Here is a 16902-nt window from a genome sequence, read left to right as displayed (position 1 = left end):
ATGCAGATTTCATCGTTTATTGCAACATTTGGAACTGTACGATTACTTTTGTGAGGTTGCAATGGAACAATTTTGAAGAATGATTAATTTATTTTGCTATTTTCTTGGGTTTAAGAGTTTTTTTACATATAAATCTGTTTAAACTGAATAATTATTACTATTAAAAAAAAGCTTTTTTTACAATCTTATTTTAGAAATCGTGCAAAAACCGTTGATGATGATTTTTGGGACTAACTGTACATATATAATTATGGACCTTCGGATTTAATTTTCTTGCGATATTTTTTCCTCTGTAAATACGTATATATTCGTCTTCGCTAATATCCGAGATAGACGTTTTGCGTGTTGGTGCTTTTAACTAAATTTTATAATAAAATATTTATTTTTTATAATAAACGACGTCAAAAATAATATAAACAATATAGCGCCATCTATTAAGAAATAGAAATAATAAATACATAGATAACTAAACTCTCTTTCTTTTATTACTTATTAATAACGCAATAATTAAAATATAATAATTAATTAATAAATCTAATTTTTTCTTACAACTTTAATTTAACTCAAACATTTAAATTAAATAAACTAATTGACTTATAAAAAATGCGCCATCTATAAAACCCGTTATTTTTGACATAACATTTTTACGTCAGATTTGAATAGTTAGGTTATGTTACGTCAATCAAAATCGAACATTTTAAGTCCGTATAAAGCGTTATCTATATATTAACGGAAGTGAATGTGATCAACATTTTAAACGTTTCCTTTTAAAAAATGAAGTTTTTAACGAAAATCAACGTTTATTTCTTTCTATTAACAATTTATTTTAAAACAACCTTGTGCGAATCCGAATGGATAGATCCGTTTAACATCGACTTTGTTGCAAACGAACGACTTAAAGAGCCCGAAACAACTACGAATAACTTAAGTGGGGCTTGCCCTGCTTCTTCGAGTGGTGCAATGCTATATTATAAGAGAACGATTAATTTGCTGTTGTCTTCGGTGGTTCATGATGAAATTTCTGGTAATTATAAGGGTAAATTGGTTATAAATCTTCACATGGACGATTTTAATGTGCTTAAAGAGTTTAGTAATGGTGAAATTGACGAACCGTTAATGTTGAAAAAGATTAATGATATTATAACGAATACCCTTGAGATGACTTTTGTTGATCAGATTGAATTAGCTTTCATTAATTGGACTGAAATTTTTTATAATATCTTTAAGAGCCAAACAACTTGGTTCGTTTTGATTACTTTATCAGTTATTTTTGTTGTTTATCGTTTGCTCAATGCAAAATTTAGTGCTAAAGAAGTTTTTTGTTATGTTGCTTTATTGGGGTATGTTTTTGATTTTTGTATCACTTGGAAGAGGATATTACAAGAGCATGAAATTAATCAATATGCTGATAGCTTGCAATATAAAAATATACCTTCGGATTGTTTTCCTAAGGATATGAATGGATGGCAAGTTTTTATGAGCTATTTTAGTAAGTTAGTTCTAACAAATTTAAATATTGTTATTATTTTTTGATTTTTTAGAAACCACAACTGATTGTAGGCAATACTACAAAAACATGATGTACGATTTTATTTGGGAAGTTGGACCATTAGATGTAATCGCACACCAAACGCGCGTTTTTATACAAATCTTTGGGAATATCGGCGTTGCTATATCTCAAATGGTTTCTGGTTTTATGACGAATTTTCCTTTTCCTTTAAATTTAATCCTTTTAATTCCTTTATTACTTTTTGTCCTCACCTTTATGTGTATTATTTTTACTTATTTTACAAACACCCAAATTTATATTAATTTGATGTACATAATACAATTTACTTTAAAAAAAACTCCGACTCCAACAGTCGTGTATCGAGAGGAAATTCAAGAGATTTTGGCGCCAGAGAAAGAATCGAAAACAATTAAAATTGCGCCTAAAAATAAAGAATCCAAGAAGAGTGTTGAAACGATAAAAATTGAAGATGTTGCAAATGAAAGTGATGAAAAAACAGTGCGTTTAGTTGAAGAACCTTAATTTTTAATTAAATCATTATGCTTTGCATTCCTCATTTTGAATTAGATTAATTTAATTTATACTTGTAAATATTAATTTTTGTCTAATAAAAGAAATATTAATTTGATGCATTTAATACAATTCACTTTAAAAAAACTCCAACTCCAATAGTGTCGTGTATTGAGAGGAAATTCAAGAGATTTTGCCCTCAGAGAAAGAAATTAAAATTGCGCCTAAAAATTAAGAATCCAATAAAGAATGTTGAAAAGAAAAATTGAAAATGTTGAAAACGAAAGTGATGAAAAAACAGTGTGTATAATTAAAGAATTTTAATTTTTAATTAATCATTATATTTTGCATTCCTTATTTTGAATTAGATTAATTTAAGGAAAAATTCAAAAATCATCATGTGGCTTCAAAATCGACAATGTGAAATGACCCAAAAAACACGTTAAAAATAAAAAGAAAGTGCGGAAAAGTGTAGAACATACCGAAAAATCAAATCAAAGTTTCAATGTGACGTCACAAGCATTTAACCATGCATTTTCCTATTAAAGCGGTCAACACCTAACCCAGAGATAATACTCTATTATTACCTACAAATTGTTTATTTTATAGCCACGCACAAAATCAATTTGATAAACTTAAAAGTAAAGTTATTTTCACTAAACTGGGTGAGATTACAACGTATACAAGATGTCAAATGTCTGGAATAACTTCGCTATTTGTAGTTTTAAAAAAAATGTTTCAAATAAAAGTTTCTTTATTAATTGTGGCGCATTTTTTGGCGATATTTGCTTGTTTACATTGTTTTTGTTTCGTTGCTATGGCAACCAACATTGTTATTTTAAATGGGATGCATATGTTTTTTTACATATTTTGATAGAAGATAAATCCCTCTACGGGATGAACATATCAAATCATATTGGTTGCATAAGAAAAAAATCGAGAAAAAATGCGTTCTCTGAAAATATTAAATCAGCAAATTACAATTGATTACAATCAAAGTAGGCACCGAAATAGCGCCGTTGACAGCTTTAAATGTCAAAAAATGGACTATTTAAACAAATATGGCGCAATTAAGCGAACGACAAAGAATCCAAATATTAATGCTGTACGGTGAAGAAAATGGGATACACAATCCACAGTATCCAAGCCGAAATCGCCCAAGGTTCATATATTAAAGTACCCTTAAAATTCACTAAAGAATCACCCCTTGAAGTTTGTTGCAGTCATTCAGATACATCCTGTATACGGATGAAACACCCTTGTTTTTCTTAGGCTTGCGATGCATAACAACTATCTAACGATAGGTAGTTAGATAGGCTGTGCTAAACAATAGACTCTGTGTTAATACTAGAACTAACACTAGACCGAAAACTAGAAACATTTAGATTTAGTCCCACGTCTCTCAAGACTGCTAAACCCGAATGAGTCTAGTTCTAGGTTTTACACTAGAACTAACACTAGAGCTAGAAACATTTTACAGTTTAAAGACGCACGGCTAAACCCGCTACTTTCTAGGTCTAGTGTTAGTTCTAGTTTTAGTGCAATAAAAGTATGCAACATAGTGATATCTTATGCTAACTAGCGCTACTTACCACTGTCACTAAAACTAACATTAGACCTAAAACTAGAAAAAAGTTTAGCGGTCTTAAGAGACGCACGGCAAAATCGAATGTTTCTGGTTATAGGTCTAGTGTTAGTTCTACTTTTCTTTCAATCAAAATATACCACAATGTAACGCTAAATACGTTTAACTTTTCGGAACACTCGCTCTTAATGATACAGTACACGCGCGCGGAGTTGAGTCCGCACATTCAAAATAATGTTTTGTGATGTAATTTTAAATGGAAACTTATTGTAAATAATAAAATGTTCATCAATCACTATAAGAATCTTATTTATTACATATAAAAGTGCAATGTGCAAAACACATATTTATTAAATTGTTTGAATATTTTGTAGGGCACCGCAGTAGCTACAGCAACCTCGTTTTGTAGTGTTTTCATCTTGAGATGTTGTTTCTTGTTGCGGTTCGTCAAACCCGGTGATATCTCTAATTCGCGATAACAGCGGTTTTGATAAAGAACGTTGACGAAGATAGCCATCGATCAACTGCAGCGATTAATTTCGTAGGAACAGTCTTCTTCTTTCCGTACTAGCTGTATTATGTTTATGGCCTCCTAGTGTTTCTTACGCAGTCGTAAGATGCGCAAAGTTTAGTCTACAACGATTTCTGGTTTGCCAGTATTTGTATCTATATTATCAACACGGTGTGTAGACTTGAGATGGGCGACACATTCTTGTGTTTCAGTAGCATTTTCACGAAAACTAAACATACTGGATTTATCTGGGCGAGATTTATGTGGACGTGAAAAGTCTTCTGTTATTTCCTTTTTGTTCTTTCGAACTGTGCCCAGCAAAGTCAATTTATTATAGAGTGCTTTCAATAACTTTATACTTGTAAAACAATTATCGGTGGTGATGTTTCTTCCAGACCGTTTTATAGGTTCATAAAGTCTTTTTACAACACCACTTAGGGAGTTGTTTGACACATCTGGCTGCTTTTCAACATAAACTATCAAATTTGATGTAAAATAACATTTGGAATCTGCCAACGCAAAAATTTTGTTTCTATATTTATTGGGTTTATTCGGGATATATTGCCTAAAAAAGCAGCGTTCTCGAAAACCCTACAACTTATTGTCTATCATCATGTTATGGAAAGGAGCGTAGGCATTCTTACAATTTGTAACAAATGCATCAAACACTAACTTGTCTATCTTTTTTAGCTTCTCTCGTGTTTCAGGATTATTAAATCGTAGGTTACATACCAAAAAAAGAAATCTATTTATTAACATTACTAGGAGAAATATCTCTATTCCAGTTCCCTGAGTAGAGAATAATTCCCTAATTAATTAACCTAACTCAAAGTGGAATTTGTACACAAAATTCTGAAATAAATTAGTAAATTAGGTATATCCGAATGTAACGTTTAAAGAAGGGGATATATAGATGCCCCATCCCCTTCTTTAAATTCTTCTTTTACTCGTTGTGCTTCGAAAATCTAAGAAACAACTGTATTTCACCTGAAAATATGCGTTTTTACTAAATGTACTGCGAAAATAAATATCGATGACGTCACGTCGAAACTTTAAAGTGATTTTTCGGTTAAGTTTTACACTTTTCCGTACTTTTTTTTATTTATAACGGCTTCCTTGAGTGATTTTCCGTCGATTAACAAAGTTGTCGATTTTTAACCGACATGATGACTCTTGAATAAAACCTCTTCTCAAACAAAAAAATATTTTGAATAATAATTTTATTTCGACATAATTCAAACATATCTTTAAGAGACAGTGACACATTTTTTTTCCATATCAATCAATAAACTTTAATAAACAAAAAGTAAAAATTGGAAACTAAAATTAAAAAGTCAACACTATTATTTATAATGCGTAATCAAGCTCGTATCTAATATACTGATTCTTGGGATCATTACTTATCCTGGGATAACCAGCAACTAAAGCATCTTGTCCGCCGATATATAAAGAATTATAAATTTTCCAATAAACATCCCTAACTTTTCTAGCTGGATGGAACAATCCTTGTAAAGTGTATTGTAAGATTTTAATCGGCCCCAAAGCGACTCTCATCCCTTCGATGGCATCCATAAATGCTTGTACTAAATGTGGGGATGTCTCAAAGATATTTGGCCAAACGTAATTTAATAAATGAATCAAAGCGTCTTCACAACCGAATCCATAAACACCGAGAGCCATGTGTTTTATGGCCGCGCAAGCGGTTTGTCTGTGTACAAGATCACGATCCATTAATGCATCTTCCAATAATGGGGCAACGGCGTAAATGTAATCTTTACCCATTTCGCCGATATACTCAAACAGAAATGAGAGCGATTTTAAAACTCCATTTTGTACGTTTAATTCCGGTACGCGATACTCGTTCATTAAAGCGGGTAAAACAGTGAATGGCGAACAAGTTTCAGCAACAATAGCAATCGCCACTGTTGTGCAAACTCGATTTTGTCTTTCTTGTACTTTTAAATTATTCAATAAAGTCGCCAAGACATCATGGGGACCAATCGCTTTAGCGATATACCCAAAAGTATTTACGGTTGCTCTTCTAATAGCTTTTTTGTGCGCTTTTAACAATTCTAATAATTCAAAACAAATTCGCATCCATTCGCGAGCTGAGACATATTCGGGGCCACGATCGGCGATTCTTCCAACTAAATCAATACAGTTTTCTTGTACTTTTTCGTGACGGTTCTTTAATATCGGTGTTAAACGCGGCAAGAGATCTTTTATTGGAGGGGTCATTTTCGTCATTCCAATTACGTTTACAATCGCTTTTAAAGCTCCTAGGATTGATCCAAGAACTTCAGGGTATTCTTCACCTAAATATTCATACAAAACTACACCTAAATGACCCATTAATTTTTCTTCTTGACAAGTTTTCATCACAACAGCTATCCTTGAGATTAAATCAGCCGCTTGTTGACGCACTTTAGCCGATTTGTTGTTTAATCTATTTAAAAGAAAGATAATTAGAAATAATTTAAGTTTGTGATTGTTTTTAACATACCTCCATAAAATTGTACCACAAATTTGGGGTAAATAGGGTTTAACTCGTTTTCCTAATTGATTAACAATGGTTCCAAATCCATTTAACATAACTACATCTTCCGTAGTTTGTTCTTGGAAAGCGTATAAAATTCCATCAATGAGTTGTTCTTCTAAGCGCGAATCAATATCGGCGGCGCCTAAATTTCCCATAATTTTCTCAATACTTTCCATAACCATTTTTCTGTACTGCTCATTTTCATCTTTAAGGTCATCAACGATGCGGTTAATAATTTCGGAAGCCCCGACCTTATTCGCAATTTCAACCGTTGTATCAACTAATTGGCGATAATTTCTTCGATCGAGAGCCATGCGGTGGTTCCAAAAATGTTTAAAGAATTGCGGAAGAATTTCCTCTTTAATATATTGAGCTTCAACACCATCAGTAGCGCAACATTGCTTCACTACTTTTAAAACGATCTTTTTCATTTCTTCATCAGGAGATTGGAACTCCCTTATTAAAATCAACATCACCTCCCTAGTGTAATAATTAGCGTACTCAGCGTCCATCAAAGGGATTAAATAACCGATAGCTTTCAAAAACGCGGCCAAACCTTTTCCTCTGTGCGTACGAATACCTTTCCATAACGGTTTCAAAACCGAATCAAAACTTTCAATACCATACGGTGTAGCAGCTTCAGCTAAAGCGGCGATACCCAAAGCTGTAATTGTACGAACTTTTTGCTGTTCATCAACGAGACCGTGCTCAATAATTTCTACTAACGATTTTAAATGGGGTAAAATTGCGCATCCCATTAAAATGGCGATTTGTTGAACGATTTTTATGCCTGTATGTCGAGCTTGCCAAGATTTTTTTGAACGACAAACCGCTTTTAAGAATGGTAATAGAGAGGGAATTCCCAAAGCTGATGCCACAACAGCAAAAGCACGAGCTGTGGTGTTTCTGACATATTCATCAATATTATCAATATCAGGTCGCATTGTTGAAATCATCGTAGCTAACCCAGCTGCTTTAGCTAAATTCGAAATAATTTCGCGACCTTCAACTCTTGCGTAATAATCTTCGTCGATTAATAATGGTTCGATGACGACCAAGATTTTATGGACGTATGGACGAACTAAATCGTCTAATTTATAAAGAATTCGATCAATAACTTTCACCAATAAATGTCGTTCTTGATCTTCAAGTGTTGGACTCATCAATAATGGTAAAATTTGATTAAATAAAGGTCCCGCGCCGAATTCTCTCGCTTTGTCAGTAATTTGTCTTAAAGCTGCTTTTCTCATGGGGGGTGTTCCGTTCTTTATTTTTAAAAGCAACTTCATAATTTTCCTTTCTTTTTGTTCTTCTGGGCTTAAACTTTCCTCATCAACATCCACTAATAACTTATCAAAATATTGTGCGTCTTCCGGTTTCATAAACGGCAAATCTTGCCCTTTCGGTTGATTATCCAAATATTTGGCCGTTTTATCTTCTTGTTGAATAAAAAATCCTTGGGGTGTGTTTCCAATTAATGGGGTTGGCGTAGCTGCGAGTTTCCTCGAAGGTGTTCTAATAGGAATGTATCCAGCTGGAGGTGGTAAAATTTTAAATCCAGGCGGAAACATTGCATCTAACTCTTCATCAGTGTAAGGTCGATTTCTTTCATCAATTTCTCGTTCCCAACGATAAGCTTGTAATTGTTCTGGTGTCATTGATGTTAAATGACCTGGAGTTGGAGTTGCCATAGCCATTGCTTTTACACCGACGGGCGTTGAACCTCCCGGAGTTAACATTGGTGTGCTGTGACCTGGTGTTCCATGGGGAGTTTGAGGTGTCATTGCTCCAGGTGTCATTGAAACTGAAGGGGTTGCTGCTGAAGGTGTTTCATCCCAACGTGATCTATAACAAAATGTATTGCACTTATTTCAAGCTGTTTAATCAAAACAGTGTAGAAATAGTGTTTATGAAAAAAATATCACATTTGGCACTACAAGAAATAATATAATTTAGTATTTATAATGATATAATTTTATTAAGGTGAGTTATGAAATATATAAAGTATTAATAAAAGTACTCCAGTTTCATTTCTAACTTTATCGATATATTTTCCCCAATTTTATTTATATCAACAACTTTTTCTGTCTCAAACTTGGTTACGTACGCCTACGAATCTGGATTCCTCGTATCATTAGAGTACTTAGAGTTTCGTTTTAAGCTCTTTCAAAAAGGCTAATATATATCCTCATGCTCTAATCTTTAGCGGTTTAGCACATTCCCCTCATAGTACAAACCATGTCCAGAGATGTTTCAGCAATGCAGCCAAGTTAATTAATTTCCTCAAGTCCATTTCTACACTACTTCGCACTTTCCTCGAGTGGCACTGTACTTCTGCCATCTAAGATTGTTTGGTTATGATCTAGTGCGGATGAAATGTCCCATAACTAAGGAGACGTAGTTTTAAAGTGTTTTACCCGTAAAGCTGAAGATCTGATAGCTACTTGATAGTTATCTTAATCCCAGATATTAAGATTGCAAAATACAAATTGTTAACAGAGTATTAAGCCAAACTGTCAGAGCCTCATTTGTTAAAACAGGTGTCTTCACATCTTTAAAACAATGCAACCACCATCAGTCAGCTATATTAACCCTGTAAGAACCAGTATAAGCAAAATAAAGTGTCTCATAGACCAAAACCATAGATAGATATCGCAATATCGAAGGCACATATATGGATCAAAACGACAAAATTATAATATAGTGATGATGCTACAGAATCCATAAGAAAATCTGTCAAATGGTACAAAAAAGTTTCTTTCCACTTACTTGACTTAGCTGTTCTCAATTTATAAGCCTTATACAAAATGATATACAGTGTGTCCCCGGATAGGTGAAACGACTCTTATAAAATGTAATTTTTTTTCGATATTAACTGTCACCTTTTGGGGTTCAGGCCTGCTTGATTAAAGACTAATTTTGAACATATTTTCAAATTTTAAAAAACAAGTGAGTGTTGATACTGAAGCTAAAACTTCTTGTGTGTCAGGTAAAGTACCTTTTCTGTTTACAGTATGGTAAAATGTTACTAAGAAATTTTATTCAGAATGAAAAGTTATGGCCATATGCAAATTTTCATCAGCCTACTTTGATAAAACCTATTGTTTATTATTTTCGTCAATAGTACCTTATTACGACTTTTTGTTTTGAGATTCAGATTATTAGGGAGAAATAAACAAACCGTTCTGAAAATGTTCACAAGAAATTAAGTGTGTGTTCGCCCACAAAGGAAAACAGTTGATCATAGTTAATCAGTTTCATCATAATTTTTTTTTCTTAGAGTGAATACTTCCTGCTGTAAGAAATCTTTTGATTAAACGCCAACAAGTACTTCTTTTAATTGCAGTATTTGGAAATTTTTCACAAAATAAAGCAATAATCGGTTTTTTCCCGGTTCCATAACACTGAATCACGTAAACTTTTTCCTGTAATGTTAACATTCTGTTTAAAAAACACTTTAAGTTTACTAAATTACAGTTTGAGAGATTAACAGTGACAGGAAAGCAATTTTGTTTTTCCATGGCAGTCTTTGTTAGAAATAAAATTGTTTGATATGGATTTTTTCAAAGTAGGCCGATCAATCCGAAAATTTGCATATGCCCATAGTTTTTTATTCTGAACAAAACTTCTTAGTAACACTTTCACGTACTGTAAACAGAAAAGGTACTTTACCTGCCACAAAAAGAGTTTTTCTTTCACTGTCAAGGCTCACTTGTTTTTTAATAATTGATAATATGTTCAAAATTAGTCGTTAATCAAGCAGGGCTAAACCCCAAAAGATGACAATTAATATCGAAAAAATTTTACCTTTTATAAGAGTCGTTTCACCTATCCGGGGACACACTGTATATGAAAAGTATCAATTTATTAGATTTTCAAAGAGGACCAGTCAAAAGATTGATAAGCGAACATAAAGGTGAAGCTGATAAATCTATAAAAAGCTCAAGATCTGATGAATCGCACTGTTCCTTGAGATTAACTGCCAGACACTTTTCATTCATGACCTGTGTTCCTCAGGGCTCAAATCTAGGTCCCTTATTATTTGTTATCTTCTTGAATGACTTTCTAGACATATTCTCATCTAGCTTATGCGAATGATCTGAAACTATTCAAATCTATTTTTTCGGACCGTGATATTGTCAGTCTTAAGTCGGACTTGGACGTCTTGGTGGAATGGTGTAAGCGTTATCAGCTAAAGATTAATGCCAATAAGTGCGGTGCCGTTAGTTTTACACGCAAGCTGTCTCCTCTTCTATTTTCTAATTATATAGGTTTTCTTCTTGAGAAACTATCTACAATCAAGGATCTGGGAGTTAGTTTTGACAGCAAATTGCCTTTTGTACCGCACATTGAAGATATTGCATCTTTTGCAGCGAGGACGTTTCGTTTTGCACTCCTTGCGTGCCTTTTCTGACTTCGGCGTGTACAAGTCCCTGTTTTTGACCTTTGTATTGTCCAAATTGGAATGTGGCTCTGTAATTTGGTCATCACAATATGTGTGTCATAAACTTATATTAGAAAGAATTCAGATGACATTTCTCAAATATTTGTCTTTACTCTTGGACGGATCATACCAAGTTTGCTGCAACTTTTCTGCACTGGACCTGAGAAGAGATGACCAATTTATCGAGCTTTTACAGAAGTTAGTGCAAGGTGAATTGGGTTGTGGTTTGTTGTTGTCGCGAATCATTTTCGCGGTGCCTACGCGTACAACACGTAGTACCAATGAGTTTTATCTGAGGAATTGCAGATCCAATATTTTAGCCAACTTTTAGGCATGTGCAGAGGATGTGTAAACTAGCTAACAATAATAGTGTAGGAGTGATCCTTGTTGGGCAATAAAGTGAATTATTATTGTGACCTCAAAAATGAAACAACTAGTAAAACTGTAGTCAAAAGATGTGATGTTTTTGTGTTTTCGGCGTAAGTCTATAAACAATAACATTTTTCTTGTAAGTACATAAAGTGTATCCATTTAGTACTACTCACAGATTGAATTCAAAAATTCGGAACATAAATGTATCACTCTTGGTAATTGCTTGTCCATATTTAATGAATGATAGTTTTTGATGCATGTGCAGTTCAATTTTACTTGAATTATTTTTATTGTCCAAGCATTTTCGTTGCACTAAGACACTTAGAACATTTTTAAGCCTTTGCTAGCTATCTCTAACAGCAAGGTGGCAGAATGTGGGATTTGTGTTTACTGCATAATCTTTCGGACCACCCTTCTTTTAATTTTTTTACTCTCCTTCCACTGGATACCAAAATCAAGTTTCTTTAAAAGTTCCTCCTGAATTTTATTCAACTTTTTTCTAATATATTTTTATTTCTTTTGAGGTTTTTTAAGATTTGAGTTATCCCCCACAACACCGGGACGATATTTTTCTGTATGACTAGACTGACTTTCTCCTGTTGTACTACTACAACTAAACGACATCTAAAGATATTTACACAAAAGTGGTTCCATATCCTAAACATGATCGACCGCAAGCGATCTTGGCAAAGGTAAGCCATCATATTCTTGTCACACAAATAACTGTTGAGTAATAAGGCAGTGAAGATAGATTAATGCGAGTCGCGAGATGTTGTTGAAATCAGTGTCACTTGTATCTGATGCGCTACAATCAAGACCCTTAGTGATAAAAGGCGATCGACCTAGCACCTCTAACGCAAGCGACCTCAGCGAAGATAAAACATTGCAATCTTGTCATACTAATAAGTATTGTATATTAAAGCAGAGAAGTTATATTTTTGCTGGTATATTTGGATTGTTTTCGGGTTTAAACGAATTACTTTCGGGTTAAGTTCCTCTCGCGGTGAGTTACTTTCTGGTTCAACAGCATTCAGGTTGACTGGCTTTGGAATTGAAAGGCTTTTGAGATATGCAGCTTTTGAATTGATTTCATTTCATTTATGGTTGCTGTTAAGATATGGTGCTTTTGGGTTTGTTTGCATTCCAATTGTTTTTGGGTTGACTTGCTTTATAATTTGGTGCTATCAAATAAGGTTTCTTTCTGATTTGACTTGCTTAAAATTGAATTGCTTCAAATTCTGTACTATAGGGTACTTTTATTAAATACCTAATCCTATTTTTAACGTTTAACAAATTACTAAAAAATAGTCTTATATTTTTACCTTCTTTTTGAAGCCCCTGGTGTTGGTGTATCTTGAATCAAATCAGCCCCAGTTCTATCTGTTCTCGGTGTTTCGGCCCATCCGCTAGAATGTCCCGGTGTTTCCCTTTCTGTTTTTGGAGTCTCATCCCAACGATTTCTCCTAGATGTGCCTTTATCATGTGCTGGAGTTTCCCTTCCAGGCGTTGCAGCTCCTGGTGTTGCATCCCAAAGCCTGGTGGATTGCCCAGGTGTAGCTCCCGGCGTTTCACTTCCTTTATGCCCTGGAGTTTCATCCCAACGGTGATCAGCTGGCGTACTCTGCAATAAGAACGATAATTAACACCAATAATAGGATTTGAAATCTAATAATTTACATCTGCGTCCCAAATTGGAGTGGCTGCGCTGTTTGCGGTTGTAACTTGCAAAGTTTTCTTTTTAGCTGGAACGAATGATTCTTCGACAGTTTGATCCCAACGAGCGCGTTTTTTTGGTGCTGTTTTTGCTTCGCCGTTACTTACTTTTAATGAGCCGTCCTTAGCCTTTTCCAAAATCTTCTTTTGAATCTAAATTAAAAAAAAAATTGTTTTGGAAATTATTACTTTAAAAAAACGGTATAAAAACCTCGATATAACGGATTAATATGGGGATGGCAGTGCCCATTATAGTCAAAAGTCCGTTATATGAAAAAATTTTTAATTTGCACTTTAAAGCCGGGTTTATACATAATTTAGCTGTAAATTTAAAGATTTAGATTTAAGGATTTTATTTAGCTTTAAGAAAATAAATAAGAAATACTTTAAGAAATAAACGATACATGAGGTTTCAATAGATTTAACTCTTACAGCTAAATTGTTTGTGTAAACACAGCTTAACCCTTTCAATAGGACTTTTGGCTAATGCAGTAAATTGTGTGTAATTAATGTAATGTTGTTCATTTAGCTTCAAAATGTATGTATGCAAAGTTTAATTCTTTTATCTCTTAGTATTTAGAAAAAAGGGCCTGGAATACATATCTACATATGTCCCTGCAGTAATAAAATAAAAGAACAGTTAGAAAAGAAATTTATCTACAATGAAAAATGAATATACAGGTCGCTGATATGTATGGAAACGATCGATTATTTCCTAAAGTAAGATAGCTAGCGAAAAATGATAAGATAGAAAAGTTTTAGTATTTTTTAAAGTCTATTACAATAAAGACAAATTACCCTGTACTGACCCTGTGCAAATTAAATGTACAGGGTCAGTCAAAAAGTTATGACGAAGAAGAAAGTTACGTTTTCTTTAATGGAACACCTGTATATTATTCCATATTTCGGTTTATCTTGAAATTTTAAACAAGATTCATGTAGCACATCATAAACCTAAACTCAACTGTTTTTCAGATATTGAACTTTTTGAAGGTCACTCTTATAAAGTACACAAAAATTTTTTAGTCGTTTATGTTCATAATTCATCAAGCTACCTTTGAAAGTTTTTCATCTCCATAGCAACGCAGTGACATAACACGTATCGTCACTAATTAGATAAATTCGTAAATTTTGAAAAGCTCGATATCTGGAAGACGGTTAAGTTTAGGTCTATGATGTGCTACATGAATTTTGTTTAGCATTTCGAGACGAACTAAAATATGGAATAATATACAGGGTGTTCAATTAAAGAAAACGTAACTTTGTTTCGTCATAACTTTTTGTTTTTGACCGACCCTGTATACTTAATTTGTCCTTATTGTAATATATTTAAAAAAAACACTAAAACTTTTGTATCTTGACATTTTTTGCTAGTTATCTTACTTTAGGAGATAACTGACCGTTTTCATACATATCAGCGATCGTGTATAACTTACCTTTAGGCAATGTTTATAGAAACTAAGAGAAATTTATGTAAATATTATCACTACAGGGAAATAATCCTAAAAACAATAGCAGTAGGAGCCCACAAACACCCAACTGGTCTGTAAAAATCTGCTGATAGGAGCCACACGTGTTCATAATCTAAACTAAATGTGATTCACACATAAAGTGAAGCCAGAAGTACTAACAAATCCCATCCCAGTGTATTTTAAAGCAAACATTCTTTGAGATATATACAGGTTGATTCATGAGGAATGGTACATACGTTAATACATTATAGATTTGGTCATTTTAAGCAGAAAAGTTCCCAAAAACATGTGCTCAACAGCCATGTGTGATATCAATTTATGCATTAACTGGCTGTATCTCAGTTACCTTTGAGAATTGAGCACATGTTTTTAGGAACTTTTCTGCTTAAAATGAACAAATCTGTAACATATTAATATGTATACCATTCCTCATGAAACACTCTGTATATCCCAGCAGTATTGAAAGGGTTAAACTGTTTGTATGAATAATTTTAATCCACACAAATTGGGATAGATATCCCCACTGTGGGGGAATAACCAAGTTGAATATTTTGTCTGTTCTAAGGAGATCTGTTATATCAAGGTTACACTGCAATAATTTTACCTCTTTTTCTTCACTTTTGAGCATCTGCTCTTTCATAATCTGGGTGTATCCCCTGGCATTGAAATCTGGTGTTTTCCCACCTGCAAATCCAAACAAATAAAAATAGAATAAACGTAACGAGTTGTACAAAACAGTCATTGCTGTTATTGCAGTATCTGTTCTTCCAGTTTAATTACTTAAGATCCGATAGACATATTCACTTGTTACTAAATTATTAATTATTTTATTGTGGGACAAATAATAATAATAACACAGGATTGATATTTGCAAAAAGTGAAATATGTTGCTCGAATCTCGGATACGTACGTGCTGTGATTTCCAACACAGGGCGATCTCGTAATCTTGGAAACAAATCGAACCTAGAAATAGGCTGGGGTAATTAATAATTTTTCATTGGCAATGCACGCGATCTTTCACTCTCTTTTTACTTGAAAGTAGACAAGATTAGTTAGATACACGTATATAGACGTTGATAATAACGGCATATACATGTATATTGGGTACTGTATTGGCATCGTTACCGATCGTTCGATCACTTTTGCGATCTACGCCGTCGACTCCACTACAACTGCGCTCTTTCAGCTCAACTCATTTTCAGTGCTGATTCCCTACAGGTCGATAATGATGAAGAACAAAAGATGTATTAGTTTTTTCAATACTCTCTTTGGCGCATAGTTTTATTATTTATTTATTTACTTATTTTTGTATCTTTAATTTGTGTTGCCTAATCTAAGACTCTACAAAGCATACCTCTTCTCCTTCGACATATTATTTTACAATTTCTTCGTGTTTTTCTCTTTCTATTAATAACATTTACTCACTCAACCATTCAGCATTCATCTACCCCAATAATACAGCAAATATATCAAAATATTATCTGATATAAGATATTATTAAAAAATATACATCTGTGTACTCACCGTCTGCAAAAGGATCAACTCTTTCTGGGGATATTATCATCCTACGCCTTTTCTGACGATATTCATCTTCTCTATCAGCTATCGTTGGACGCCTTCTATCAGCAAAGGGATCAAAATCACCCTGAAACAATTTTAAGTTATTATTATAATTCAAAAATTTTATTATAAATCTTTTACTTGATTAACATCATTAAGGGGAGCTGCAGCCCCCAACCCAGGTCTCTTCTGATTATACCCATCATCCTCTTCCTCATCATCAACTTCATCATTAGGAGCAATGGAGGTTACATATCCCTCGTACTTCCCCTTGCCCATGCCATCATCGTATATTTCGCTATCAAAATATCCGCTCTCTCCTAAACCAACGCCTTTATCATTTGCTACTTCCGGCGGAATTTCTTTCTTTTTCGACTGGATTTCGCGAATTTGCGCTTCAATGTCTACAAGAAATGCACCAAGTTAGGGATCGATAAATAGATGCAACTTTCAAAATAACTTACCCTCGTGAGTCCTCGGGATATTATCCATTGTGGACAGCACGGTTTATACAGATAATACTCGATATGTTTGGATTGTGAGCCTTTTAAAACCTACGCGATTTCATTAAAAATGCTTCAGAAAACTCCGTAATGGAAACGTTGTTTATTGACAATTGACAGGAAGTGGTGCCAATAGAAAAATTTAAAAAGAAACAACTTATTAACTACTTTATTAAAATCAGA

At 33.6% G+C, this 16902-nt stretch overlaps 2 protein-coding genes across 3 annotated transcripts; one reads left to right on the top strand and one right to left on the bottom strand.

Annotated features, from left to right (window-relative positions):
• The first annotated feature begins 657 nt into the window (after positions 1-657).
• Positions 658-2138, top strand: LOC111421110 (uncharacterized). Its single transcript, XM_023054246.2, has 2 exons — positions 658-1489; positions 1542-2138. Exons 1-2 carry the CDS (start codon positions 775-777, stop codon positions 2030-2032), a joined length of 1206 nt encoding a protein of 401 aa, XP_022910014.2. The 5' UTR covers positions 658-774; the 3' UTR covers positions 2033-2138.
• A 3183-nt stretch (positions 2139-5321) lies between these two features.
• On the bottom strand, positions 5322-16827 carry LOC111421139 (splicing factor 3b subunit 1). Of its 2 annotated transcripts, XM_023054275.2 has the most exons (8): positions 16681-16827; positions 16358-16620; positions 16181-16301; positions 15261-15340; positions 13149-13337; positions 12794-13092; positions 6620-8500; positions 5322-6562 (listed from the first exon to the last, which is right to left on the bottom strand). In XM_023054275.2, the coding sequence occupies exons 1-8, from the start codon at positions 16706-16708 to the stop codon at positions 5464-5466; spliced, it is 3960 nt and encodes a 1319-aa protein (XP_022910043.1). In that variant the 5' UTR covers positions 16709-16827; the 3' UTR covers positions 5322-5463. The 2 variants fall into 2 exon arrangements, with proteins under 2 accessions (XP_022910043.1, XP_022910046.1); XM_023054278.2 differs by lacking the exons at positions 16181-16301; positions 16358-16620; positions 16681-16827 and adding an exon at positions 15567-15968.
• Between the last annotated feature and the right edge of the window lie 75 nt (positions 16828-16902).

Source organism: Onthophagus taurus, chromosome 1 (assembly GCF_036711975.1).
Source record: "Onthophagus taurus isolate NC chromosome 1, IU_Otau_3.0, whole genome shotgun sequence".
NCBI classification, from domain to species: Eukaryota; Metazoa; Arthropoda; class Insecta; order Coleoptera; family Scarabaeidae; genus Onthophagus; species Onthophagus taurus.
Note: the sequence above shows the minus strand (reverse complement) of the source record. Positions and strands in the feature narration are given on the sequence as shown.